Source organism: Amphiura filiformis, chromosome 20, assembly GCF_039555335.1.
Source record: "Amphiura filiformis chromosome 20, Afil_fr2py, whole genome shotgun sequence".
In the NCBI taxonomy this organism is placed as follows: domain Eukaryota; kingdom Metazoa; phylum Echinodermata; class Ophiuroidea; order Amphilepidida; family Amphiuridae; genus Amphiura; species Amphiura filiformis.
In genome coordinates this window covers 38,371,626-38,398,212 of record NC_092647.1, presented here as the reverse complement: position 1 = coordinate 38,398,212, position 26,587 = coordinate 38,371,626, and the positions used below count along the sequence as shown (strand labels likewise).

The window sequence follows — 26,587 nt, the reverse complement described above, 5'->3', positions numbered from 1 at the left end:
AATGACTAAATAATAATATTACAGCAAGTATTCAATCTCACCAAATTAATTTTTCCTGGTCTTTAATCTCTATAAATATTCTAAATTGACCATTATTTGAACAAAAAGTGTACTCATGTACAGTGAGGGCGCTAGACTGGCTTGCTTTGTGAAAAATTTCTGATGCCGAGTTTACCAGTTTTGTTGCCACGAAGTCGGTATTTTCAACAAGAAATTATATCTAAAATCTCTCATTTGTGCAGTACCTAGAAGCATAGTACGTATCCTTATTGTGTAAAGTTCCTGGTAATTAATAAATTATTACTGGTGTGTTTTTTTGTAATGAAAAACAACAGTTGATTAACGCCCTTTTTTTCGGGCCATTATTATATGGGCCATTATTTTTTATGTTTATCGACGCGACTTGCAAGTTTTTTCATGTTTTACAGAAATTACACAAAGTTCTATGAAACGGGACAAACTGACTGTGAGCATCTCTAGAAAGGCTCCGTCAATTTAGATCCAAATTAATGTTGCCAAATTCATACGGGAGGTCGAGCCTCGAGGAATACCAAAAGATGGTAAGGCAAAAAAAAAAGGGTTTGTCTCAAAGCTGACGTCTCACGAGTGTTAAATTGAAAACAAATTATGCGAAATGCGATTTTTTTATTTTTTATTCCCGACTTTTTTTAAAGGTATTTTGAGAGAAAAAAATAGAGATTTTTCGCCGAATTTTCCCAGAAAAACTTACAAATGCGCGCGGGAGCTTTGCTTTGACTTTGAGACAAACCTTCACACTCGGCAGTCCACTGCCACGCTTTTTAATGCGTGCCGGTTCGAAATTCTGAAAATTGGTAAAAGCGTGGTGGTTTAAACTTTTTGGGTAAAAAGCGTGGAATGATATAAAGCGTGACGCGTGGGATTAAAATAAAAAGCATGGGGCTTCCAACTTACAGTATATTTTTATTGAATGATAAAATAATCATAGTTCCAAGAATGATAATGGGCAAAACCCGCACACCAGGCCATGTCGCAAGATAAAATTCCATTTGATGCAGGCTAGCGCTTGTTTACGAGTGTCCAGCGCAATGTACACAATATTCTCCCCGGACCCCCTGCCAAAACTCACACACGTGATATAGTCGCTGAACACAGCGCACGTCAAGATGTTCATATGTTTCATGACAAGAACAATATTTGAACGCCATAAAAGTAGTTATTCATTAAAATGCTTATTATTACATGTATACAGTACAGTAGTTTTTCACATATAATTTGCATTGTTCACGTATAATGTATCAAATTAATGGAGAGAAAAACATCGGTCGCGCATGTGTGAAATAGGTGCAGAATTTGGCGTACCGTACTTGATTTACTTCAAACCAAATTGCATGTGACTTCGTCAACGTACAAATAGCGGAAAAAGCAAAAAGTGGTGGGGGTCAAGAATTTTCAGTATAAAGGGTGCCTCAGTAAAAAGCGTGGGGGTCAGGAATTTTCAGTATAGGTGCCTCAATAAAAAGGGTGCATGGTAAAATAAAAAGGGTGGGAGTCAAACCCCACTGCTGAGTATGACTTTTTTTTTTGGCTAATGCACTTTCTTTATTTGGTTGAAAAAAAACTGTCAAGAATTGGCCTCAAAATATCAGTAAACAAGTGAGTTTTTCAGGGAAAATAGTACAGTAGCCCCCCCGGCTCAGCTGTTGATATGTACCGGCTATGCCAACTGACGCATCTAGAAAGCGTGCCGTCATTAGCGCACACACCACTTGTTGCGCATGAGCAGGGGCGTAGCCATAGGCTATAGCCAAGTTGCCTGCCAGTGGACGCAATATTTAAACAGGTAAAATTAAAAAACAAAAAAAGGAGAACAAAAAAGGTATGGATGAGGTTACGCACAGCCTGGGATATGGTTTGGGGAATGGGATGGGAAAAGGCATTACGAAAACTACGAGACCAGAATTAAATAAATAACGTAGAAACGGGAAATTACAAGCTATTTAAGCAGGAAAAATAAAACAAAATAATAGAAGCAAAAAGGGAAATGTAAGAAATAATGGGAACGGGGTAAAATAAATTGATAACATGGAAAGGGGTTACATGTAAATACAAAAATTGGGAATGAATTATGCAAAAGAAAAAAGAAATAAAGTTCAGCTTTAAATATTTAAGAAGGGACATGACATATTTAGATTTAAATAATAAAACCAGGGGTCCATTTCACTAAATTTTTAACCCTTCGTAACTCAAGTAACCGTTTGTAAAGATACGAATACCCAATACTAGACATAACTTTACGAAGGCCCAGGTAGTAAATCCCTATGATTTATGAAGGGTACCATTCTTAAGTAAGTTTAGTGAAATGGAACTTCGTTTAGGTCAATAAGTTACTGAATGATTTGAGACTTCTGAAGCTTCATAAAGTTTTGTGGAATTGCCCCCCCCCGTTCAATGAATTTACCTGTTCAGAAATTCATCCTGTTGAACTTTGAGTGAACGCCCCCATTTACTCATCTGGCAGGGACCCCCAATTCTCCTCCTCTTTTACTCATTTTTTCCTCAATGTCTTGCTATTTTTATATATTTTTCACCATTTTTGGTCAATTTTATCCTGTCATTTTGAGCTATGGGGAATTTTATCCCACCACTCAAGCAATCTGTAAATTATGAATATTGCTTTATAATAAGTCAGATTCATGTAGACTTTTCCTTGACTTTTGATTTTTCAGCAAAGATTAATCTCACAGCAGTAGGACAACACCAAGCTTGAAGCGAGTTTGCCACCAGGATAGTCAAGTGCATCAGGAATACACACTTAGCTAAAATGAGCACTACACAGCCCCCACCCAAAGTTGTGCTTAAAAGCCATACCAAAGTGTCACTTAATGACCGGTGAGGAGAGAGTTTTCTTGATAAATTGCTGCCAGATAGTGCCTCCTGTTCACACTTAATTGGCCTGTCCTCATCAAGTGTACAAAATCACTAAATGTACACAATTATCCCAAGTGTACAAACAACAAGTGCACTGGGGGCAATTATTGATGCATAAAAAGTGTGAACAAAAATATGATGAGAGGAATGAAGAAGGAAGCCCAATTTTGTTATATCGAGGCTGAGAGGAAAGAAGTTGTAGAGAATGTAACTTGATGAGCCTTTAATTTGGCCTTGAAATGTGATTGGTCAAAAGTAGTGATGTACAATATTCTGTGCATTTGGTTAAAAAGAGTAATGATGATGAAGAGATAGAGATGGAATGCATTCTGTACCATCAGAATTGAGAAGACAGGTTTGTAAACCATGAGGAAGTGATGGGTTAGAGATGGGATGCATTGTGTACCATCCAGAGTTGAGAAGATGGGTTTGCAAACCAATGTGCTGAACAAGGAAGTATGAGGAAGTGACAAGCTTTTGCTTTTTGAATCGGACACAGAGAAGTATTGAAAAGATGGTAGAATGCAGAAAAGTATTGGACCAATATCAAAGCCATTGAGCAATTTAAAAGCTAGTGAGGCAATCAAGTTCAAAACAAGATTCAGGATCTCTGCATGAAAAAAACCGAGCATTTCTTTTCTCATGTATCAAATTTTAAACTTCAGTTTTGCATTACTGGCCTATCAGTATCACAACTTGTCATATTCAGAGGCATGAAAACATTATAGCGCCATCAGTTGAAGTTGTAATGCAAAGAGAGATGAGTTCAAAAGGTGAGAAGATGTACTGTGTGTAGCACTATGAATGTTGTAAAGAGGCTACATGCAGCAAGACAATGTCTTTTTATGGGTAAGAGATGAATAATGAGAAGGAAGAAGCTATAAGAGATGAAGTGGAAGAGGCTACATACAGCAGGACAAGGTCTTGTTATGGGTAAGAGATGAATACTGAGGAGGAAGAAGCTATATGCAGCAGGATAAAGTCCTGCTGTGGTAAGAGATGAAGAGGCTACATGCAGCAGGACAAAGTTCTGCTATGGTAAGAGGAGTCGAATGAGGAGGAAGGGGCTATATGCAGCAGGACAAAGTCCTGTTATGATTAGAGATGATGAAGAAGAAGAGGCTATATGCAGAAGGACAAAGTCCTGCTATGGTATGTAGAAAGAGGAGGAAGAGGCTATATGCAGCACGAAAAAGCCCTGCTATGATGAATAATGAAAAGGAAGATCTGTGAAAGCGATATGAATTATTCCACTATGGGCTGTGTTATTATTACAAAGGAGGCACTACTGGACATGCATAATATGAACAGCAGTTCACTGCTGTAATCAAGATAAAATCATATCTTTGCATAAATTGCATAGCATGCACTTATTGAGCTAGATAGTGCTTTAAGTTTGATGTTAAAATGACCCGCATGTGGTCATGATTTATTGTGTTTATGTATTGTGTTGCAATGTTAAACTCATTGACCAAAGATATTGATAAATTTATGTGAAATGAAATTAGGAAAGAGAGGGTCACCCTGGTTGTAATTCTTACTTTGTCCAACAGTGGTATGAACCCAGATCACTGAGGTAAGTGGCACAACTAACTTTCCCCTTCTCTCATGCATCATTATTAGCAGGTTAGGCAGTAGTTGTAGTAACTCTTTGATATCAGTAGTTCTCTTTTTGTCTTATTTTAAACGTTTTTGACCCTAATCTTTTCATCTACATCAGGACCTCATCTCAATGTCCAGTGGTATTAAGCATCAGTTGAGAGACAGGTGCTTAACTGCTGTAAGTGGCATTTATTTTCATATTTTTGTCCACCAGTAGATTAAGTCCCATCTACTGAGGTAAGAGGCACTGTTTTCATTAATCTTGTCAAACTTCATCCTTTTCCATCTACTCCTATCCTAATGTCCAGCAGTCATTGAGTACTTTTCCTGAGTACAGAGCATTATAATTCTATTATTTACCATCTAAGTCCACCAGTAGTTGAATTCAAATATCTACTGTGATAAGAGGCATGTATCTTCTTTTTTTTCCAGTTTTATCTCTAAACTTCCTTGAATGTCCAGTAGTCAGATTGTGCACAGGAAAATGTTACACAGGCTGACTGCAGTAAGTGGCAATTTTAACATGTCTTTCTATTAAGTCCAGCAGTTTATGTGCACCATTCACTGATGAATTCAGTGCATTGATGCACATGTTAGACTGTTGTAAGTGGCATCGCTAAATCTATTTCTACTTGAGTCCACCGGTAGTAATTCTATTGTGGTAAGAGGCAATATCTTTTTAAGTCGTCTTTGAGGATAGATCTTGAGCTGTTGCTGATCTTCGGAGGGATTTTTCAGAGTTTATACCTTGTTCCATCTTTTCAAATTCTGGCCCAAGAATCGGGTTAGCTATCTTATCAAATTCTGGCACAACTTATATAGAACTCAGATTTGTTTAAATTGTATACATGTCTTAAGATTAGAATGTTCCATAGTGCTTGTGATGTTGTTGATGATGATGATGTTGTGATGATGTGTGATATATTGCTACTTCTACAACTTCTGAAACAGTTACATGTGATGTCGTGCACTCTCTACTGGTAAGAAACTGTCTTAGTAATATCTTGATAATAATGTGGGTCTTTCTACTAGGGCAAGACTAATATGTTGTAAGCCATGGATAAGTCCACCAAGAAACATGATCGTTGGATTTACAAATCTTCTAAATAAAAGGCATAGAGCAGCAGCATATCATTTGACATGAAACCAGTAGCAGTTTTAATTGGCATGTGATCAAGCTTGTAGTAGGGAATACATAAACCAGTCTTTCTGTACACTACACCTATTGGGATCGAGTGGATGGAATAAGAGGCACAAGAACTAGCTGTGGTATCCTTCAATATAACAAGTCATGCCACAATAAGAAGCATGCAGGATTGCCTCTGAAGGTTGCTCTATATCTACCACCAGTGTTACACACCAAACATGAAGGATCAGCTGATTGGAGTCCCAGCCTGCAATATCTGTCTTACTTTCCTTTTCTTTAAAGGGCATTGCTACAGGCTTATTACAATCATGGAGTTCTGTTCCGAGTATAGCTAGTGTATGTGAGTTTCCAGTATATCATTGGCTCTGAGCGGAGCTTATCAGTGCCTTTGTCATGCAACTAACTAGCATTCATTTTCAGGCCACAATACGCTGTTGGTTTTTATGCTAAGGATCATTTAATGACTGATATGAAGGCTTAAGTTTCGTTTCTAAGTTTGGCTAAGTTATTTTTGAATCGATTGCACTCCAGATTTTATTGAAATTCAGGCGATAAAAGTATTATTTTTGGGTAAAAAAGCCCAAAATAGTCACAATAATCGAGCTATATCTTGGTTCCCTGTGTGTGCTAGAGATTATTCTGGTCTGTATAATTTAAGATCGTAATACAGGCGGAAACCAATGGAGGTACATTTCTTAAGATTTAGTTCAGATCAGAAATTATTTGACTACTTCTTAACTTTTCTTCACTATTTCTTTATAATTTCAATAAAGAGATAGGTAAGGAATGTCAAAAATAGTCAAGAACATGTCTGAATCTTGAATAAATCCCGAATAAATCTGAACAAATGACTTTTCTGGGGACTATTTGGCTTGCGCAAGTGCAGTACTGAAAGCACTGTGCCGATTTTTTTGTTAAAGGTCACGTTTTTACCGATAAGCTGCGATGCTCAACAAACTTCGTACTTTTCTATGAGGCTATTTTGAACCAATAAATCGATTAGTTTTTCTTGATTGATGACATCACCATTTCTGAACCAATCAGCAAACAGTTTTTTGTGATTGATCGATTCTTGCAGTAGTCTCCACAGCAGCCAGTTTGGTTCCGCCCCTTCCACACAAACATTTTTGTGGAGGGTACATGCCACCAAATAGCTTTCCATAGACTTTACGTGCAAAATAGGGGTCACGTTTTAGGCTATAAGTCGAGTTAGGTCTTACTTTGAAATATATATTTGATATCATCTTAATCAGAACAAAATTCTGCATAACATATCTGAAAATGATACCATATTTTAGGTCTACTTTTGAGAAAAATAGCGCTATATAAAAAGGCCCGATTTTCCCGTGTTTACGTCCGACTGCTAACCGCGTTTTGACCTCGTGTGTTCATGCGCTCATCATCGTAAAAATCACTCAAATTTTCGCGTTTTCTGTTCAAATTAGTAGAGATCACATTCACAAGTTCTAGCAAAACACGATTTGCAACACTAAAATTGTTAATATTGTACCGATTTTGCACAATTTTTATGCAAAGTTGGGACTATAGTCGTGATAAACTTTTACCGGAACCGCTTCACAGGCGGATTTAGTGGTATGAACCCTTGAAGAGGCTAAAACATCGTTTTTAGGCCTTGAAAATGATTTTGTTATCTTTTTCACTACATTTTAAATTAATTGTAAGAAATTTTGGGGTATTTTCTTTCATACTTTAGACAGGATGTCGATTTCAAGCACAAGCATGATAGCCGACAATTGCCATTTTTCGTCATTTTGATGCACATGAATGCACAATGGTTGCTGATTTGCTATTTTCATGAAGATATTAATTGATGTTAAGATTAAACGTTCTTTGAACATCTTTTACAAGTGCATAACTTCAAAATTAAAACATTCTCAGTACCAGCAATATTTCAAAAGACAAGAAATGCCAATCAAGTAGGCCTACCCCCAGCGTCACTTTTAAACCCGTTTTGTCCAAAAAGCAAATGTAATGAATGGCTATTTGAAATTAAATATTAATATAAATTAAACTTTGAATGTTATAACTATTTAAAATACTGGACAGTGGTATAAATAAAGCAAACTAGAAACTTAAATATATTAAATCTAATATTTTATGTAATTTTATTAAAATTGAAGGCCAAAACTTGAGTTTAAATGACAAAAAAATTGGTTAAAAATAACAATGAAATTGAAAAACTTCTTTGTAATTTAAACACCAATAAAAAATGTTTTCAATATTTTGAAACTCTTCTTAATTCATATCAAAAGGATTCAAACTTCTACCAAAATCGGAACTTTTATTAAATTGGAAATAAAAGCAGGCCTATTCATGCGAAACGCACATACAGCGAAAAAACCTGGCGGCGTCCATGAGCAGCGCTTGTTGATGTCCCTCCTTTTTTCTTCGCGTGCATTTTAAATAGATAAAGGCGCGCGAAAAACGCATGGAATTGCTCCTTAAAGGGTACATGCCACCAAATAGCTTTCCATAGACTTTACGTGCAAAATAGGGGTCACGTTTTAGGCCATAAGTCGAGTTAGGTCTTACTTTGAAATATATATTTGATATCATCTTAATCAGAACAAAATTCTGCATAACATATCTGAAAATGATACCATATTTTAGGTCTACTTTTTGAGAAAAATAGCGCTATATAAAAAGGCCCGATTTTCCTTGTTTACGTCCGACTGCTAACCGCGTTTTGACCTCGTGTGTTCATGCGCTCATCATCGTAAAAATCACTCAAATTTTCGCGTTTTCTGTTCAAATTAGTAGAGATCACATTCACAAGTTCTAGCAAAACACGTTTTGCAACACTAAAATTGTTAATATTGTACCGATTTTGCACAATTTTTATGCAAAGTTGGGACTATAGTCGTGATAAACTTTTACCGGGAAACCGCTTCACAGGCGGATTTAGTGGTATGAACCCTTGAAGAGGCTAAAACATCGTTTTTAGGCCTTGAAAATGATTTTGTTATCTTTTTCACTACATTTTAAATTAATTGTAAGAAATTTTGGGGTATTTTCTTTCATACTTTAGACAGGATGTCGATTTCAAGCACAAGCATGATAGCCGACAATTGCCATTTTTCGTCATTTTGATGCACATGAATGCACAATGGTTGCTGATTTGCTATTTTCATGAAGATATTAATTGATGTTAAGATTAAACGTTCTTTGAACATCTTTTACAAGTGCATAACTTCAAAATTAAAACATTCTCAGTACCAGCAATATTTCAAAAGACAAGAAATGCCAATCAAGTAGGCCTACCCCCGCGTCACTTTTAAACCCGTTTTGTCCAAAAAGCAAATGTAATGAATGGCTATTTGAAATTAAATATTAATATAAATTAAACTTTGAATGTTATAACTATTTAAAATACTGGACAGTGGTATAAATAAAGCAAACTAGAAACTTAAATATATTAAATCTAATATTTTATGTAATTTTATTAAAATTGAAGGCCAAAACTTGAGTTTAAATGACAAAAAAAATTGGTTAAAAAATAACAATGAAATTGAAAAACTTCTTTGTAATTTAAACACCAATAAAAAATGTTTTCAATATTTTGAAACTCTTCTTAATTCATATCAAAAGGTTTCAAACTTCTACCAAAATCGGAACTTTTATTAAATTGGAAATAAAAGCAGGCCTATTCGCTGACAAACGCACATACAGCGAAAAACCTGGCGGCGTCCATGAACGCAGCTTGTTGATGTCCCTCCTTTTTCTTCGGCGTGCATTTTAAATAGATAAAGACGCGCGGAAAACGCATGGAATTGCTCCTTAAAGAGGCTAAAACATCGTTTTTAGGCCTTGAAAATGATTTTGTTATCTTTTTCACTACATTTTAAATTAATTGTAAGAAATTTTGGGGTATTTTCTTTCATACTTTAGACAGGATGTCGATTTCAAGCACAAGCATGATAGCCGACAATTGCCATTTTTCGTCATTTTGATGCACATGAATGCACAATGGTTGCTGATTTGCTATTTTCATGAAGATATTAATTGATGTTAAGATTAAACGTTCTTTGAACATCTTTTACAAGTGCATAACTTCAAAATTAAAACATTCTCAGTACCAGCAGAATATTTCAAAAGACAAGAAATGCCAATCAAGTAGACCTACCCCCAGCGTCACTTTTAAACCCGTTTTGTCCAAAAAGCAAATGTAATGAATGGCTATTTGAAATTAAATATTAATATAAATTAAACTTTGAATGTTATAACTATTTAAAATACTGGACAGTGGTATAAATAAAGCAAACTAGAAACTTAAATATATTAAATCTAATATTTTATGTAATTTTATTAAAATTGAAGGCCAAAACTTGAGTTTAAATGACAAAAAAATTGGTTAAAAATAACAATGAAATTGAAAAACTTCTTTGTAATTTAAACACCAATAAAAAATGTTTTCAATATTTTGAAACTCTTCTTAATTCATATCAAAAGGTTTCAAACTTCTACCAAAATCGGAACTTTTATTAAATTGGAAATAAAAGCAGGCCTATTCATGCAAACGCACATACAGCGAAAAACCTGGCGGCGTCCATGAACGCTTGTTGATGTCCCTCCTTTTTTCTTCGCGTGCATTTTAAATAGATAAAGACGCAGCGGAAAACGCATGGAATTGCTCCTTAAAGGGTACATGCCACCAAATAGCTTTCCATAGACTTTACGTGCAAAATAGGGGTCACGTTTTTAGGCTATAAGTCGAGTTAGGTCTTACTTTGAAATATATATTTGATATCATCTTAATCAGAACAAAATTCTGCATAACATATCTGAAAATGATACCATATTTTAGGTCTACTTTTTGAGAAAAATAGCGCTATATAAAAAGGCCCGATTTTCCCGTGTTTACGTCCGACTGCTAACGCGTTTTGACCTCGTGTGTTCATGCGCTCATCATCGTAAAAATCACTCAAATTTTCGCGTTTTCTGTTCAAATTAGTAGAGATCACATTCACAAGTTCTAGCAAAACACGATTTGCAACACTAAAATTGTTAATATTGTACCGATTTTGCACAATTTTTATGCAAAGTTGGGACTATAGTCGTGATAAACTTTTACGGAAACCGCTTCACAGGCGGATTTAGTGGTATGAACCCTTGAAGAGGCTAAAACATCGTTTTAGGCCTTGAAAATGATTTTGTTATCTTTTTCACTACATTTTAAATTAATTGTAAGAAATTTTGGGGTATTTTCTTTCATACTTTAGACAGGATGTCGATTTCAAGCACAAGCATGATAGCCGACAATTGCCATTTTTCGTCATTTTGATGCACATGAATGCACAATGGTTGCTGATTTGCTATTTTCATGAAGATATTAATTGATGTTAAGATTAAACGTTCTTTGAACATCTTTTACAAGTGCATAACTTCAAAATTAAAACATTCTCAGTACCAGCAGAATATTTCAAAAGACAAGAAATGCCAATCAAGTAGGCCTACCCCCCCCCCGCCTCAGTTCTCCAACAGTTATATCAAAAAAGCAAATGTAATGAATGGCTATTTGAAATTAAATATTAATATAAATTAAACTTTGAATGTTATAACTATTTAAAATACTGGACAGTGGTATAAATAAAGCAAACTAGAAACTTAAATATATTAAATCTAATATTTTATGTAATTTTATTAAAATTGAAGGCCAAAACTTGAGTTTAAATGACAAAAAATTGGTTAAAAATAACAATGAAATTGAAAAACTTCTTTGTAATTTAAACACCAATAAAAAATGTTTTCAATATTTTGAAACTCTTCTTAATTCATATCAAAAGGTTTCAAACTTCTACCAAAATCGGAACTTTTATTAAATTGGAAATAAAAGCAGGCCTATTCATGCAAACGCACATACAGCGAAAAACCTGGCGGCCCATGAACGCGCTTGTTGATGTCCCTCCTTTTTCTTCGCGTGCATTTTAAATAGATAAAGACGCTGAAAACGCATGGAATTGCTCCTTAAAGGGTACATGCCACCAAATAGCTTTCCATAGACTTTACGTGCAAAATAGGGGTCACGTTTTAGGCTATAAGTCGAGTTAGGTCTTACTTTGAAATATATATTTGATATCATCTTAATCAGAACAAAATTCTGCATAACATATCTGAAAATGATACCATATTTTAGGTCTACTTTTTGAGAAAAATAGCGCTATATAAAAAGGCCCGATTTTCCCGTGTTTACGTCCGACTGCTAACCGCGTTTTGACCTCGTGTGTTCATGCGCTCATCATCGTAAAAATCACTCAAATTTTCGCGTTTTCTGTTCAAATTAGTAGAGATCACATTCACAAGTTCTAGCAAAACACGATTTGCAACACTAAAATTGTTAATATTGTACCGATTTTGCACAATTTTTATGCAAAGTTGGGACTATAGTCGTGATAAACTTTTACCGGAAACCGCTTCACAGGCGGATTTAGTGGTATGAACCCTTGAAGAGGCTAAAACATCGTTTTAGGCCTTGAAAATGATTTTGTTATCTTTTTCACTACATTTTAAATTAATTGTAAGAAATTTTGGGGTATTTTCTTTCATACTTTAGACAGGATGTCGATTTCAAGCACAAGCATGATAGCCGACAATTGCCATTTTTTCGTCATTTTGATGCACATGAATGCACAATGGTTGCTGATTTGCTATTTTCATGAAGATATTAATTGATGTTAAGATTAAACGTTCTTTGAACATCTTTTACAAGTGCATAACTTCAAAATTAAAACATTCTCAGTACCAGCAGAATATTTCAAAAGACAAGAAATGCCAATCAAGTAGGCCTACCCCCAGCGTCACTTTTAAACCCGTTTTGTCCAAAAAGCAAATGTAATGAATGGCTATTTGAAATTAAATATTAATATAAATTAAACTTTGAATGTTATAACTATTTAAAATACTGGACAGTGGTATAAATAAAGCAAACTAGAAACTTAAATATATTAAATCTAATATTTTATGTAATTTTATTAAAATTGAAGGCCAAAACTTGAGTTTAAATGACAAAAAATTGGTTAAAAATAACAATGAAATTGAAAAACTTCTTTGTAATTTAAACACCAATAAAAATGTTTTCAATATTTTGAAACTCTTCTTAATTCATATCAAAAGGTTTCAAACTTCTACCAAAATCGGAACTTTTATTAAATTGGAAATAAAAGCAGGCCTATTCTAAGCGCAAGCGCACATACAGCGAAAAAAACCTGGCGGCGTCCATGAACGCAGCTTGTTGATGTCCCTCCTTTTTTCTTCGCGTGCATTTTAAATAGATAAAGACGCAGCGGAAAACGCATGGAATTGCTCCTTAAAGGGTACATGCCACCAAATAGCTTTCCATAGACTTTACGTGCAAAATAGGGGTCACGTTTTAGGCTATAAGTCGAGTTAGGTCTTACTTTGAAATATATATTTGATATCATCTTAATCAGAACAAAATTCTGCATAACATATCTGAAAATGATACCATATTTTAGGTCTACTTTTTGAGAAAAATAGCGCTATATAAAAAGGCCCGATTTTCCCGTGTTTACGTCCGACTGCTAACCGCGTTTTGACCTCGTGTGTTCATGCGCTCATCATCGTAAAAATCACTCAAATTTTCGCGTTTTCTGTTCAAATTAGTAGAGATCACATTCACAAGTTCTAGCAAAACACGATTTGCAACACTAAAATTGTTAATATTGTACCGATTTTGCACAATTTTTATGCAAAGTTGGGACTATAGTCGTGATAAACTTTTACGGAAACCGCTTCACAGGCGGATTTAGTGGTATGAACCCTTGAAGAGGCTAAAACATCGTTTTAGGCCTTGAAAATGATTTTGTTATCTTTTTCACTACATTTTAAATTAATTGTAAGACATTTTGGGTTATTTTCTTTCATACTTTAGACAGGATGTCGATTTCAAGCACAAGCATGATAGCCGACAATTGCCATTTTTCGTCATTTTGATGCACATGAATGCACAATGGTTGCTGATTTGCTATTTTCATGAAGATATTAATTGATGTTAAGATTAAACGTTCTTTGAACATCTTTTACAAGTGCATAACTTCAAAATTAAAACATTCTCAGTACCAGCAATATTTCAAAAGACAAGAAATGCCAATCAAGTAGGCCTACCCCCAGCGTCACTTTTAAACCCGTTTTGTCCAAAAAGCAAATGTAATGAATGGCTATTTGAAATTAAATATTAATATAAATTAAACTTTGAATGTTATAACTATTTAAAATACTGGACAGTGGTATAAATAAAGCAAACTAGAAACTTAAATATATTAAATCTAATATTTTATGTAATTTTATTAAAATTGAAGGCCAAAACTTGAGTTTAAATGACAAAAAATTGGTTAAAAATAACAATGAAATTGAAAAACTTCTTTGTAATTTAAACACCAATAAAAAATGTTTTCAATATTTTGAAACTCTTCTTAATTCATATCAAAAGGTTTCAAACTTCTACCAAAATCGGAACTTTTATTAAATTGGAAATAAAAGCAGGCCTATTCGCGACAAACGCACATACAGCGAAAAAACCTGGCGGCGTCCATGAACGCAGCTTGATGATGTCCTCCTTTTTTTCTTCGCGTGCATTTTAAATAGATAAAGACGCGGAAAACGCATGGAATTGCTCCTTAAAGAGGCTAAAACATCGTTTTAGGCCTTGAAAATGATTTTGTTATCTTTTTCACTACATTTTAAATTAATTGTAAGAAATTTTGGGGTATTTTCTTTCATACTTTAGACAGGATGTCGATTTCAAGCACAAGCATGATAGCCGACAATTGCCATTTTTCGTCATTTTGATGCACATGAATGCACAATGGTTGCTGATTTGCTATTTTCATGAAGATATTAATTGATGTTAAGATTAAACGTTCTTTGAACATCTTTTACAAGTGCATAACTTCAAAATTAAAACATTCTCAGTACCAGCAGAATATTTCAAAAGACAAGAAATGCCAATCAAGTAGGCCTACCCCAGCGTCACTTTTAAACCCGTTTTGTCCAAAAAGCAAATGTAATGAATGGCTATTTGAAATTAAATATTAATATAAATTAAACTTTGAATGTTATAACTATTTAAAATACTGGACAGTGGTATAAATAAAGCAAACTAGAAACTTAAATATATTAAATCTAATATTTTATGTAATTTTATTAAAATTGAAGGCCAAAACTTGAGTTTAAATGACAAAAAAATTGGTTAAAAATAACAATGAAATTGAAAAACTTCTTTGTAATTTAAACACCAATAAAAAATGTTTTCAATATTTTGAAACTCTTCTTAATTCATATCAAAAGGTTTCAAACTTCTACCAAAATCGGAACTTTTATTAAATTGGAAATAAAAGCAGGCCTATTCAACAAACGCACATACAGCGAAAAACCTGGCGGCGTCCATGAACAGCGCTTGTTGATGTCCCTCCTTTTTCTTCGTGCATTTTAAATAGATAAAGACGCGCTGAAAACGCATGGAATTGCTCCTTAAAGGGTACATGCCACCAAATAGCTTTCCATAGACTTTACGTGCAAAATAGGGGTCACGTTTTAGGCTATAAGTCGAGTTAGGTCTTACTTTGAAATATATATTTGATATCATCTTAATCAGAACAAAATTCTGCATAACATATCTGAAAATGATACCATATTTTAGGTCTACTTTTTGAGAAAAATAGCGCTATATAAAAAGGCCCGATTTTCCCGTGTTTACGTCCGACTGCTAACCGCGTTTTGACCTCGTGTGTTCATGCGCTCATCATCGTAAAAATCACTCAAATTTTCGCGTTTTCTGTTCAAATTAGTAGAGATCACATTCACAAGTTCTAGCAAAACACGATTTGCAACACTAAAATTGTTAATATTGTACCGATTTTGCACAATTTTTATGCAAAGTTGGGACTATAGTCGTGATAAACTTTTACCGGAAACCGCTTCACAGGCGGATTTAGTGGTATGAACCCTTGAAGAGGCTAAAACATCGTTTTTAGGCCTTGAAAATGATTTTGTTATCTTTTTCACTACATTTTAAATTAATTGTAAGAAATTTTGGGGTATTTTCTTTCATACTTTAGACAGGATGTCGATTTCAAGCACAAGCATGATAGCCGACAATTGCCATTTTTCGTCATTTTGATGCACATGAATGCACAATGGTTGCTGATTTGCTATTTTCATGAAGATATTAATTGATGTTAAGATTAAACGTTCTTTGAACATCTTTTACAAGTGCATAACTTCAAAATTAAAACATTCTCAGTACCAGCAATATTTCAAAAGACAAAAATGCCAATCAAGTAGGCCTACCCCCAGCGTCACTTTTAAACAAATTTTGAAAAAAAAGCAAATGTAATGAATGGCTATTTGAAATTAAATATTAATATAAATTAAACTTTGAATGTTATAACTATTTAAAATACTGGACAGTGGTATAAATAAAGCAAACTAGAAACTTAAATATATTAAATCTAATATTTTATGTAATTTTATTAAAATTGAAGGCCAAAACTTGAGTTTAAATGAAAAAAAAATTGGTTAAAAAAATAACAATGAAATTGAAAAACTTCTTTGTAATTTAAACACCAATAAAAATGTTTTCAATATTTTGAAACTCTTCTTAATTCATATCAAAAGGTTTCAAACTTCTACCAAAATCGGAACTTTTATTAAATTGGAAATAAAAGCAGGCCTATTCATGCAAACGCATACAGCGAAAAAACCTGGCGCGTCCATGAACGCAGCTTGTTGATGTCCCTCCTTTTTCTTCGCGTGCATTTTAAATAGATAAAGACGCGCGGAAAACGCATGGAATTGCTCCTTAAAGAGGCTAAAACATCGTTTTAGGCCTTGAAAATGATTTTGTTATCTTTTTCACTACATTTTAAATTAATTGTAAGAAATTTTGGGGTATTTTCTTTCATACTTTAGACAGGATGTCGATTTCAAGCACAAGCATGATAGCCGACAATTGCCATTTTTCGTCATTTTGATGCACATGAATGCACAATGGTTGCTGATTTGCTATTTTCATGAAGATATTAATTGATGTTAAGATTAAACGTTCTTTGAACATCTTTTACAAGTGCATAACTTCAAAATTAAAACATTCTCAGTACCAGCAGAATATTTCAAAAGACAAGAACTGCCAATCAAGTAGGCCTACCCCCAGCGTCACTTTTAAACCCGTTTTGTCCAAAAAAGCAAATGTAATGAATGGCTATTTGAAATTAAATATTAATATAAATTAAACTTTGAATGTTATAACTATTTAAAATACTGGACAGTGGTATAAATAAAGCAAACTAGAAACTTAAATATATTAAATCTAATATTTTATGTAATTTTATTAAAATTGAAGGCCAAAACTTGAGTTTAAATGACAAAAAAATTGGTTAAAAATAACAATGAAATTGAAAAACTTCTTTGTAATTTAAACACCAATAAAAATGTTTTCAATATTTTGAAACTCTTCTTAATTCATATCAAAAGGTTTCAAACTTCTACCAAAATCGGAACTTTTATTAAATTGGAAATAAAAGCAGGCCTATTCGCGGCAAACGCACATACAGCGAAAAACCTGGCGGCGTCCATGAACGCGCTTGTTGATGTCCCTCCTTTTTTCTTCGCGTGCATTTTAAATAGATAAAGACGCGCGGAAAACGCATGGAATTGCTCCTTAAAGGGTACATGCCACCAAATAGCTTTCCATAGACTTTACGTGCAAAATAGGGGTCACGTTTTAGGCTATAAGTCGAGTTAGGTCTTACTTTGAAATATATATTTGATATCATCTTAATCAGAACAAAATTCTGCATAACATATCTGAAAATGATACCATATTTTAGGTCTACTTTTTGAGAAAATAGCGCTATATAAAAAGGCCCGATTTTCCCGTGTTTACGTCCGACTGCTAACCGCGTTTTGACCTCGTGTGTTCATGCGCTCATCATCGTAAAAATCACTCAAATTTTCGCGTTTTCTGTTCAAATTAGTAGAGATCACATTCACAAGTTCTAGCAAAACACGATTTGCAACACTAAAATTGTTAATATTGTACCGATTTTGCACAATTTTTATGCAAAGTTGGGACTATAGTCGTGATAAACTTTTACCGGAAACCGCTTCACAGGCGGATTTAGTGGTATGAACCCTGGAGGGAGCGTAACCAAACTGGCTGCATAGGAGACTAAGTTCACTGACCCACTGACCTTGCAAACTCAACCACAGAGAGCTACGGTGCATAATCGAGGTGAAAATACGCTAGTTTGTTTACATGAGCTCATGAGCTTCTGGTAAATGTCATTCCGAAGCATTTACGAGCATACCATAATATTTTTTGAATTAAATATAAAGATGTTTATTTAAGTTATTTGTAAAATTCAGCGATGGACTTAATCTAGAAGTGGTTTGATTTTAGTTGTAAACGCGGGACTCGACCGGCATGACAAGTTGAACATGTGAAGTTCCAAATTCGGAAGCCATGTACTACTATTCCATGTACGTAGGTCTCACACGTACACGAACTGCTCCGAGGTTATACTGACTACTAGATTGTCTACTTTTGTACTTTCGTAAGTGATGAAATTGAAGAAAAAATCATGAAGTGAAATCTATCAGAAATAAACACTGATGTGATGTAGGCTAGTCCTGCTTAATCGGAGTACAGCATCCAGGCAGATCCAGATCCGAACAGAACTTACGATTGTTCGGTTGGACCGGGTTCAACACACATGACACAACAGACATGTCAGGACAGAACAGTTTTAATAAAAAAAAAAAAATGCAAATGATCTCAAGTCACAAAAATTTGTTATAAAATTTCATTTATTGTCTCGCCTCAGTATTTCTGTCTGTCCGGGGGTGTGGATGTCCGTGTGTCCGTCCGGAGCTGTATCTGGGGAACTGTAAGACCTACGGGGGCGCTACTTGGTGGGAGGAAGGTTATCTAAGTTTGCTCCGTAATTGTATGTTTTCGGTGAAAAATAATGCAAATTAACATAGCTAATTTGCATAATTTATGCGAAAATCAGCGCAAATTGATCAAATTTCATTTCTGAACTTTGTTCAGGATGGGACTTAGTAATCACTATTTCCGTCTGTGTGTGGGGGTGGGATGTCCGAATGTCCGTCCGGAGCTGTATCTGGGGAACCGTAAGACCTACGGGGACGCTACTCGGTGGGAGGAAGGGTATCCAAGTTTGCTCCGTAATCATATGTTTTCGTTGAAAATATGCAAATTAACATAGCTAATTTGCATAATTTATCGAATATCAGCGCAAGTTGATAGCGGTATGCATAGTAACGAAACCTTGTGACAGGAATGATACACACCTGCTGATCACCTGATTAGTTTTTGGCGAAAAGTATGCGCATTTAGTTGTTAAGTTGCATAATTTATGCGGGCACGCTTCTACAAAATGGTTGGAAATCTGAAGAAATCCGCCTTGTGAAGCTGTTTCTGGGGATCCGTAAGAATGCTAAGCCCTATGATGATGAAGCGTGGTGGGGGTAGCATGACCAGAGGATCTCGACCTGATTCGATTTTCAGCGCAAAATATGGTAATTACCTACCTAATTTGCATAATTTATGCATAATATGCAAAAACCTTTTTTCTCGGAGACTAGGGGTCGCACGTTCTTCTTCAACTTGGTGGGCGGGTGCATCTTGACCCCAGACAGAACAAGTTTGTATTGGTTAGTGGGTGAAGGTCACTCGAGGTCATCCAGGGGTCATCTAAGGTCAAATTACTAAAACTGTCGTATGGGCATGAAACTTGGTGGGTACAGTTAACATTTAGAGTCAAATTTTCTGACGGTCATTTTGGGGTCATCCGAGGTCACTTAGGGGTCATCCGAGGTCAAATTACTAAAAACTGTCGTATGAGCATGAAACTTGATGGATACACTTAACATTATGAGTCAAATTTTCGGACGGTTATTTCGGGGTCATCTGAGCTCACAAGGGGTCATCTGAGGTCAAATTTCTAAAAACTCGTATGGGCATGAAACTTGGTGGGTACAGTCAACATTTAGAGTCAAATTATCGGACGGTCATTTCGGGGTCATCCGAGGTCACCAAGGGGTCACCTGAGGTCAAATTACTAAAAACTTGTATGGGCATGAAACTTGGTGGGTACACTTAACATTTAGAGTCAAATTTTTAGGCGGTTATTTCAGGGTCATCTGAGGTCACCAAGGGGTCATCTGAGGTCAAATTACTAAAAACTGTTGTATGGGCATGAAACTTTGTGGGTACAGTCAACATTTTGTCAAATTTTTGGAAGGTCATTTCGGGGTCATCCGAGGTCACCCAGGGGTCATCTAAGGTTAAGTTACTAAAAACTCGTATGGGCATGAAACTTGGTGGGTACAGTCAACAATTCAAGCCAAATTTTTGGAATGTCATTTTGGGGTCATCCAAGGTCACTCAGGGGTCATCTGTGGTCAAATTACTAAAACCTCATGTGGATATGAAACTTATTGATGGATGTATTATGCTCTGCAAATAAGATATAGCTACCAACCAGCAAGATGTATGATTGCATGTGATCTGGCACATACAATGTATATGATTTCACCTGTTGCACATTCGACTGCAATTACTTTCACATTCAAAAAGCACAGAGCCACAGCGCCATTGGTGCTCTTGTTCTCTTTGAATTAGGTCTGTTTTCTTGCTGTCATATTCCTATCTGTTTGATGTCTACAAAAAGCATTTGATCCAAATCGTCTGCACTTTCTGCCAGACTAAGATTCAAGTATTGTAAACTGAAGTTCTGAATTGACGCACAAATGCTCCTCCTGTGTATTCAGATCTGGTGCATGGCAACCAGATCCGAAATGGTGCTATGACACACTCCGCCATACTGATTTGGAATTGCTAGCTTTATGTAGACATCATTCACCAGTATACTTTCGCTTTCATTTTGTCCCACCTCAAACCAGGACCCTCTCTTATCTTTGATATTAAAGAAAACCATGAATATTCATTCACCTCTCATGAATATTCAATTGCTAACCAAATGCAATGTATAATTAAATGATTATGCTCCCTCACCTTTTACCCCCTAAATACCCCATCTGTGCTCCCCATACTGTTATATGCTGCATGGGTCTGTCTGTCCAGCTTCACCAAGATCCTGAAGAACAACCAGACGATGACGCCACAACAACGTAGCAATGTGATGCTACAGCAGCAGCAGGTGTCTGCTGCTAACAAGAGATTGGCCCTACAGATGGAGAACAGACCCGCTGTACAAGCAGCTCTACAAAGACCACAGCATCAGCAGCAGGTAAGATTCAATGCAGAGAGTGAGATAGGGTGATGCAGTAGGCTTTACAATAAGCAAATATGTTCAAGCTCTGGTCAAGGATATACAGTGGAAACTTCGTTAATACAAGCTCTAAGAATACAAAAAACCTGATAAGACAAGCTTGATTTTCAAGTCCCTGGCACTGATGGATAAGACAAAATCCTGATAAGACAAGCTAAATTTTGTGGCCCCACAAATTTCGTATTAAAGAGTTTCCACTGTATTGAGCATATTAAAATTTCTGTTACCTCAAAATATGATGGCAGACTTGTAACGACCTGACTCTGATGACTTGACTTGACTCAATACTTCAGCATGTTTAATTACTTGTCTCAAGACCTAGATGTGTTAATTCGTCTCAAGACTCAAGTTTGGTGACTCAAGTCTCACCAAGCCATCAGAGGTGTCAAAATGCATATAAATTGTACAAAAAAACAAAAAAAATTCCAGCTTCACATATTTCTGATGAGTTCAGGACCAGGTATTACTGATGCATAACAAGCCTCTGAAATTGTACATTTGAAGGAATAAATCCGAAATGGACAATTACATATCAAATAAGAGTTTGATAACATGAAACAAGTTATTGTAATTGTGATCACTTGTGTGTTTGATTTTAACAGCAGAGTATACAGATGAGGTTGGGGAACCTAACATCCAGGGGCGTCTAGGAGTGCGTGGTGGTGTGAAGGGTGTCCGTGGAGTCCGTGGCGGTATCAGAGGGGGCTTCCGAGGAAGAGGAGGGCGTGGTGGTGGTGTCATCCGTGGAGGTGGCACTTTCATCCGTGGAGGTGGTGGTATGATGGTGGCCCGAGGAGCAGGTGGTCAACAAAGCCGTGGTCAGATGCGGGGTCAGATGGTGCGTGGCGGGATGGTGCGTGGTCGAGGCGGTCAACGAGGTGGGGCAGTGATGCAACGTGGACGTGGCCAGCAGGGCGGAAGGATGATGCGAGGTAGGGGGCGTGGTGGTCAAGCTGTAGGAAGAGGAGGCAGAGGACAGATGAGGGGAGGGCGTGGTCAGCAGGCTGGCGGACGTGGACGAGGCGGTCGAGGTGTGTAATAATGATTTCTTGTTTTCCCATCCTGCATGCTGCCTTGCCAGAGTATAGATGATGTGACATATCATTACATTTTGTATTCCCTCTGTTGGTCCGATCAAAGCAAAACCTGCAAGGTAAAAGACCGATGCAGGAAGTTGATTTTTTTTCCACTTTGGTTTCAAAGTAAATAATACTGCACCAAAAATGTTATCAAACTTGCTTACATGGTTACAAGCTGCGTAATATCACAAAATTGTGTTTTGAAAATTTTTTGATGTGGTCTGTCATAGACACTGTGTATTATTCTGCCTTGAGTGGAACAACAGATGGTACCCTGAATGTAAACATGTGACATCACAGGTCAACTCATCTATGGATTATGAATGAATCAAATGTTGGTGTGATTGTGTGAAACTGATTTTGAGATATGGCCATATCATACAAAGTGTTGTTTTTCACAGTCATCAATAACATAAACCTTTTGTGGCAGAACTTGTCCCAAGAATTGTTTTTTAGAAAAAAATATAAAATTCAAAATCTTGAATGATTTGAAGTGAGAAACTGCAAAATTTGTTTCTGCCCTTTGAGGGCTTGATTCCATCACACATTATAAATGTCATATTAAATTCCATTAAACATCAGTGTTTGTAATGGCCCTTAGATGAAAGCCAAATCACTGCCGGCCCCCATACATGCAAAAGTCTGCAAGATGGACTCAATGCTGACTTTAATGTCATGTCGTTAACATATGGACCAGCGTAACATTAAAAAGTTTGGACCCGCAAAAATTGTCATATTATAGACTCATCATAACTCAAAACACATCATAATATGGTTGATAAACATTTAAAGCTATAACGATTTATGTACCCACTGTAATTTGGGGTATGCCCAATCACACGCAAAACAAATCATGTATACTGCACGCAAAAAGTATCCATACGCTTAAAACAACCTAAACCTAAACACACACCCCAGCACACCTTAATGCAGTCAAGTTAGCTCAATCGATAAGTCGTTCGACTATGGTGCGAGAGGTTGCGAGTTCGAACCCTGGCGGTGCCTATTACGCTCTCGTGGAAAAATTGAGTTAGCTTGAAATTCCCCTGGACAAGGAACTCACTGCTAATTTGTCTCGTTGTAACCCGTCACGAAACTCGGGAGCTGATCCTGGTTGCGATGGTTATTTGTGGAATGTCTAGGGTGTGCGCTCTTGAAGCAGCAAAGTCCCTGAAATGTTGTTTAATGGTTTATGGAATGATGTGGGGCCATAGTGGTCAGCGACAACCTGTAAAGTGTGCTGAGGCTTGTGGATCAATGTCTAGGCGTTGTGCCTGTGCGTAGCGCACTATAAATCACTGCGCTTTTTTTTTTTTTTTTTAAATCGCCAAATTTATAAAATTCAATAGATGGAGAATTTTGTTGTGTGTATTTTGATACCTCATTGGGAAACTTTATTTTCCCAACTTACACCAATTGGAATGAAAAAGAGAGCCGGCATTTCAAAAGTGACAAAGGTTTAGAGTTTCCTCTCGAAACACACTAATTATGAGCATGACAAGTGAGTGTTGATCTGTCTCACTGTAATGAGCTCATAACAATAGCTGGTATGAATCGGCTGAAGGAAGAAATCTTTTCACAATACGCAGAATTCCCATCTATTGATAACATTATTTGGTCATTTAGATTTAGTGTCTTTAAGAGCTTTTGTTTTATGTATACAGATAACTTTTGTGGGCAGTATAATGGACTTTCTGTGTCACATGTAATGAAGCACATTAGAAGCCTAATTTCAAGCTAACAGAGAAGAAATGAGCTATTCCAGTTGAAATTCATATGCCCCTATGGAAGATGCAACCTTAATTTCCTACACAGGTGATATTGATTTCAAATGAGTTCACCCATTCAGGTAATCCCATTTGAAAGTCACACTCCCTGTGTGGAAGATGGTCATGTCTTCCATTGGGGTGTATAGATTTCAACTTCAATAGCCCAATGCGAGTGTGTAAATGCTAACCCACATGTTTTTATGACTTTCCATTTTAACTCAACAGGCGGTCAACAAGGTATGGTGCAAGGAGGCGGTCGCGGGGGCAGAGGTCAACAAAGAGGCGGAAGACGTGGTGGCGGCCGTGGAGGAATGCGAGGTGGTCGCGGAGGACGAGGACGCGGAAGGGGCCGCGGAGGACAAGGTGGCCCTGCTCCATCAAGGGAAGAATTAGACAACCAATTGGATGCCTATATGGCAAAGACAAAAACAGGACTTGATGCTGAACTAGATGCATATATGGCTGCTGCTGATACAGCATTAGAATGATTCAAACATTGACTCGAGTGTGTGTGTGTTATATTTTGTAAACTCTAGTTAATTCTGGAATACGTCAAGACTTCGTCATGACCCAAAGGGTTATATGAACATACTTTTTATGTCGGGTGTCGTATTCAGTTGTTGACAAAAAATGTTGTATGGATTTGGAACAATTTCAGAAGCAGCTGACAGTATTCCAGTTGAATTTCCAAATTCTGCATTCTTAAGCCTAAATGTACACCGGAATTGAAGATTACAACTTAAGACTGGTGTTACTTGCATTCTTACATTGTATAAAGTGGGGTCCAAGGTAAAGATACTACAGCTTTGATGAATGCTACGTAAAAACCAACGATTACAGAAAATATCATCATTCCCTTCATTCAATGCAGGGGTTTAACCAGGATCTAAAAACTGCCCGTCCACAGACCGGTCAGCAATAATGCATCAGAAATTACCTTCTAGACATTTAGAGGTTTTAAGTTACAAAAATTTCAACTTTGTTTAAAAAGGATATTTTACTATAAATCTATCTCAGGAATTTTTTGTCGGATGGGTTATGGACAGCTTAGGCATTTTTTAGGCCATTCAAGCTTGTGATTGTCTGTCCAAAAGACCAGTGGACGGGTAGCTGGATAAGCCTTTGCTTCATTTTATTGCAGGCAGTTGGCTATTCCAGATGAAATACATGCCCCCCCCATGGAAGACATGACCTTAAGCTCCCAAATAAGGGGTGTAGACATGGGGCCACCCATTCACATAACCCTAGTTGAAATTCACACTCCCTGTGGAAGATTAAGGTCATGTCTTCTATATGTGGTATGTGGATTTCAAATGGAATTGCCCAATATTGTTTTGACACCAGGGTAATATGTATGAGAGTGTATGACCTGCTTGGTTGATCACATTGTACCTGAGCAATACACTATACTTTTGTCTTGTCTCAAGTTGAGAGTAACGCCATGTTGGATTTTGTAGTGGCAGACTCGAATCAGTGCGTTTACGTGGTTGCGTCATCAGCGTACGGACAAATCGCCCTCCTATACGTGTGTATGCGCCCTGCAGGATTAGGTTAGCGCATGCAATTTGAATCTGCCATTGCGAAATCCAATATGGCGTTAATCTCAATGATGAGACACAGTATAGTTAACATGATAGTTGGGCCTTGTGTGAATTGTGCTATATTCAAGATGGTGTAAATTGCAATATACATGTTGAGTGGTCAACATTACTGTAATATGGATGAGTAAATGGCAATACTGGTGCAGATATGCCACTTTTAGGAAATTTACTGATTAAAAAAGGAAACTTTGCCCAAATCATCCTTAGCAAAAGTGTATGTATTTTTTAAGCATTTCAGGATTTCAAGTAGCATCTCTGCTAGTACAAAATGTGAGAATTTTTGCCATATGTGAGGCAATTTTATTAGTTACACCGAATGGATTTTATTCCCATAAGCCATTTTCCAAATGTTAATATAACTGAGGGAGCGCTAACCCAGTTTAATGTAATTGCATTGCCTGTTATATCCATTCCATTCATTGCCCCAGCCAAAATATGGAAGCATCTGAAAACTTAGTGGAGGAAACAAACAAAAACAGATGAACAAGATGGAGGCCTACATGGTCATATCACACCATGTTGTTTACAAAACAGAACGTAAGCATGGAAAAGCTCGTTTATAAACACAAAGTGCAAATTTGTTTGTTTTGATGCAAAGAGGTTTGACTTCTCAGAAATGGCTCCTGCGACTAAAATCCAATCAAAATATGTCTAATGGAGGAAAAATGTTGTGTGACCACTGCGTTAACATTGCCAATTTGCAAATGATAAGGTCCACAAATATTAAAGTTCAGAATTGTCAGTAATCATCTCTTTCAGAATTCTTTTATATAAATCCAAATCAGAGTTGATACTTAAAATGACAGTTCCATGCTCGTATTAACAAATTCCTGCAATGTCGGCTGCCTCCTATTGGAGCTGATTGAGATGGCACTGTACTAGGACTTGGTCATAAATATAAGCAATGAGTCTAGCACAAAACTGTCATTGAGGTACTTACCATCAACCAAAATTTGGATTTGAATAAAAGAACTTTCAAAGAGATGATTGATAAGCTTAACATCTTTTTAACATGCCATCCAAGTTCTATGTGAGGTTATTTATATATACGTTCGCCTAAGGTGAACCTTTAATTTAAAAAAACATGTGAAAAATATTTGTCATGAAAAGTGATATCCTATAATGT

General features: G+C 36.2%; 1 protein-coding gene across 1 annotated transcript; it reads left to right on the top strand.

The window, feature by feature from the left end:
- Positions 1 to 111: 111 nt before the first annotated feature.
- Positions 112 to 24,691, top strand: LOC140142843 (uncharacterized). The gene is made up of 5 exons (XM_072164861.1): positions 112 to 260; positions 2,709 to 2,871; positions 20,805 to 20,970; positions 21,632 to 22,043; positions 24,086 to 24,691. The coding sequence occupies exons 2-5, from the start codon at positions 2,804 to 2,806 to the stop codon at positions 24,346 to 24,348; spliced, it is 909 nt and encodes a 302-aa protein (XP_072020962.1). The 5' UTR covers positions 112 to 260; positions 2,709 to 2,803; the 3' UTR covers positions 24,349 to 24,691.
- Positions 24,692 to 26,587: the final 1,896 nt, after the last annotated feature.

Excerpts from the sequence above, each read along its gene's own strand:
- LOC140142843 (XM_072164861.1), top strand. The coding sequence starts at position 2,804 with ATGAGCACTACACAGCCCCCACCCAAAGTTGTGCTTAAAAGCCATACC. Across the intron at positions 20,971-21,631 it reads GACCACAGCATCAGCAGCAG|GTTGGGGAACCTAACATCCA; the intron begins GTAAGATTCAAT and ends TATACAGATGAG. Across the intron at positions 22,044-24,085 it reads ACGTGGACGAGGCGGTCGAG|GCGGTCAACAAGGTATGGTG; the intron begins GTGTGTAATAAT and ends TTAACTCAACAG.